The 3973-nt window shown below is 38.0% G+C and overlaps 1 protein-coding gene across 1 annotated transcript; it reads left to right on the plus strand.

Moving 5' to 3' along the window:
* Positions 1 to 2880: 2880 nt before the first annotated feature.
* LOC120003599 lies at positions 2881 to 3505 on the plus strand. Its single transcript, XM_038852622.1, has 2 exons — positions 2881 to 3146; positions 3322 to 3505. The coding sequence occupies exons 1-2, from the start codon at positions 2881 to 2883 to the stop codon at positions 3503 to 3505; spliced, it is 450 nt and encodes a 149-aa protein (XP_038708550.1).
* The last annotated feature ends 468 nt before the right edge of the window (positions 3506 to 3973 follow it).

Genomic DNA, 3973 nt, shown 5'->3' on the forward strand with positions numbered 1-3973 from the left:
AGCACAAAAGATAGCAATCATCCAAGTCAAGTAACGCAAGATTTTCAATCAACTAACAACAAAGAGCAATATCAAGGAAGAAAAGTAGCAAAGATGTGAATAGAACGACAAAAAGCCCTAGGAGAAATAACACACCAAGATGTAAGCAATTCGTGATAGAAAGAAAAGTGCACAAAGCTCTCTCAAACAGCGTATCACTATCACGCAGCAAACAAAGTGGCATCCATCACCCACAGGACCTAAGTTAATCTCATCCGCCAAGTTCTCCTCACAAATTTTTTGTATGTTTTTCTTTCTTTTCAGCAACTATACGAAAATCAACTACACTAGAAACCAAGTAAAAGGGAGGAACGAGGTTACCCTTGAAGCGTGACCGTGCTCCTTCCTTATTTGATGGTGTTTAATAGCATAAAGCTAGTATCTACAAGCCACCCAGCTCCGTCTTTGACACTCGTTTCCTCAGTAACGACTCCAAAAACTTGACCGACACCAAAGTGTGGGTGTGTACTTACCCCAAGTGTAGGGTATCAGCAAGTAATAATCCGATGAGTCTGGTATCATATCCATAAGGAAGCAATGCAAATTTTGTGGTGAATGATATGCAAACAACTCGCTAACACTAATAAGCACAATGAATGGCTCATAAAAGCAAGTAAATGAAATGGGTAGAATGACTCGATAACATAGGTAATTTGTAACCAAAGTAAGCAAGACTTGGATTTAAAAAACTTAATTAAAGACCTAGTCCTTAATCCATCCCGGTGGTTACCCGGTTCTCATACTAAAGGTATCATTGCAAACGCATAAAACCATACACAATGTATTGTGCGATACTATTAACTATGCATATGCAAAGGAAATTGGGCATGAAGACTTTGATTCCGACATGGAGGCCATCAGGCCTCTTGGTCTATGATGAACGCAAAGGGGTAGACACATATTCATATGGATTAATGTTCCCCCTTGGGGCTCGGTTTTGCTAGCACCCTAGTTCCACACTCAAAGACCAATTAACCTTAACTCTACCATGCCTATTCCATAAAGCCTATTCCATAAATTTCATAAAATCTCATCATCAATACACACAATTAATAGCTATGCCATAAAAACTCAATCGATTGGGGAAATCATGCATTAGGTATTAACAATTCCTAATCAAGCCTGTTAAATTGCATCCCTAGACTATACGATCCAAAAACACCATAAACATGTTATTCTCATGCACCCAAAAATACAACTATCACAAAATCGAAAGAGAGAGATCGAAGCTACGACTCTTTAGACATACATTGAGCAATCGACACCTCTCACCCACCATTCAGGATTAGAAACTAAAAAGAGAACTTAACCACTTATCATAATGAACATAAACATCAATTTTATAAAGAAAAATCAATGTTTACAACCAAAATCACAAGAACTAAAAACCCTAGAGAGAGAAAGGGAGAAACTACAATGGAGGCTATGTGTTCAAGAGTGAATGAATGATGTCCAAAACCCAAATCTTAGGGTTTTCTCCTCTTCTTATAAGTGCAATTACCTATATACCTTTACAAAGCTTTCTCCCATTGGTTACATTTGAGAAATACCCAAAAACCTAATTGAATCAAAACCTAATTGAATTATCTATTCTCAGAATGCAAAAATCAAGAAACTGTCCAGACGGTTGAGAAATCTATGTGGACGATTAAAGCTTCTAGATCCTCCTATCCAGACAGATTATAGCGTGTTTGGACAGTTTGTGTAGCTTTCAATTTTTGGGCTGCAGCTTCATGATTCTTTGACCTTTTTGCCCCTAGATTCAACTGTCCGGATATCCAATGAAGGTGTCCAGGAAATTCTTCATCTCTATGTACTTTTCTTCAGTCCCGAAAGTTTTCAACTTCACCGATTTAATCCTATTTTTCTGCAAAACCAATGAGAGGCAACCATAAGAGTAAAACCAACTAGACTAAACATAAATACATCATCTAAGTACTGAAACATCCTAATTAAAGGCCATTAGGACCTCAAAATAGAGGTCCGATAAATGTGTACATGCTAAATTCACATAGTATTAGGCAAAAGCATCACTTAAAGCATGTGATCATGTAAGATAATCAATAAGATATATTCATTTAAATTCATTTCTTATAAATCAATATTACTTTAATGTTTCAATATCATTTACAAATGATTTAATATCATCAAAATTAGAAATGTAGGACCATAGGTCCAACAATTTTGTGTGCAACTTAGTTTCATCATTATGAACATATTTGACTAAGGTATTTTCAAGAAAAAAGGTCAATTACACTGAGTTTATTTTTTGGTTAACCTTTATGCTATACATGAAACTCTTTGAGCTTACATGCAATTGGGGAGTTCTACCTCCTATTTCCTTGTAGGTTAATCATCATTGTGGTCTTATATAACTCAGAATTCAGTATGTTCAAGAGAATTGAAGTCCAGTTTTCAAGAATGAGCTTGGAGCTCTAGGAAACTACGGAAAATCCTAAGAGTTTTTTTTGTATATAGCATTTTTGTACTAATTAATTGGGCATATAACGCCTTGTTTCAATTTTTTAGAACAATATCACCATGCTGCACTTTAGAACAACGGCAACAATTTGTTTTTAGCGAAGCCGCTGTTGTGAACAACAGCATATCTCTGATTTTAATGTCGCTATTCACAACAGCGGTATATCTTTGACTTTAACTCACAAGAGCTAATGGCAGAGACCATAAGAACCACAAAAACTCAGAGTGTCTTTGAGAAGTTTGAGATCCTATGTTTTACAAGCCAAGAAGCATACCAAAGACCAACGTCATTGAAGGCATAATTGCACAAAGTAAAAAATTGAGATACGCCAAATCCACTTCCTGATCAAACCATTCACAATGCCAGATTCTAGTGCGGACTTTCAACAAACGGATGTTGGGCAAGCAAAGAAGAGAGCTAAGAGGCATGGGAAGAACCTGTATAGAGGAATCAGTCAGCGACCCTGGGAAAAATGGGCTGCCGAGATTGGTGATCCAAAGAGTACGACACTTAGAGCATATGCAAAGAAGGAACCGAGGCAGCCACAAATGACAACCTATAGAACCAAACAATGCATAGACCCATTCAGGAGACTTCATCTTTGCAAAGGCGCCATAAGGAACTGGCTTGTTCCTTAAAGGCAAGTTTTTCAAGGCCGGTAAATGGGATTGGGGTGTAAGGCATCAAAGAACAAAACTAAAATCGATAGTTGAGGAATCAGATAGCCGGCGCGAACATGGTGATCGCCCATAGGAGGAATTTCAAGTAATTATTGGTGAGAGTGATGTCGCTGACAACAGGCGTGAGCTACGAAGCAGTCCAAGTGAGACTCTAGGGTCAGTGAAGCGGTGCCGCAGATCTCGAGGATTTGGTCCTGCGTTAGACTTGGATTTGAGAAGGGACAAGGCGGCTCGTGACTTCTGCTTGGAGGAGAATGGGGTTGAGAAATCGGGGGCTAGGATTATGGAGAGTTTGTGGCGATGAAGAAAGTTGACTCGCAATCAAAAGAACACATAGAGGGAGGGAGATGGATTACACTATGCCGCCGTTGTTATCAACAATGGCATAACTAAAAATTGATAATACCGCTGTTCTCAACGGCGGCAATCGTTGTCTCTAGCAAAGCCGCTGTTGACAACAGCGGTATGGTGTTATATCTCTAAAAATTATAAATAGGGTATTATATGCCTAATTAATTTGTCCATAGGTGCTATATGTAAAAAAAGCTCAAATCCTAAGTTTCACTAACTTACCACTAAGGACTTGATGCGATAATCGAAACGAGCCATAGGGCTAAGCATTGGGGTCATATGGAAGGTATCCAAGCATTCATTGAAGTGAAAATTGAATGAAATAAAGAAAAAGTCAGTTTTCATGACAGGGATCAATCGAATCAATCAGAAATTATTTAAGATTGATCTAACAATGATGGATCAACATTGCATTTCACAA

This window comes from Tripterygium wilfordii, chromosome 8 (assembly GCF_013401445.1).
Source record: "Tripterygium wilfordii isolate XIE 37 chromosome 8, ASM1340144v1, whole genome shotgun sequence".
Classification (NCBI taxonomy): domain Eukaryota; kingdom Viridiplantae; phylum Streptophyta; class Magnoliopsida; order Celastrales; family Celastraceae; genus Tripterygium; species Tripterygium wilfordii.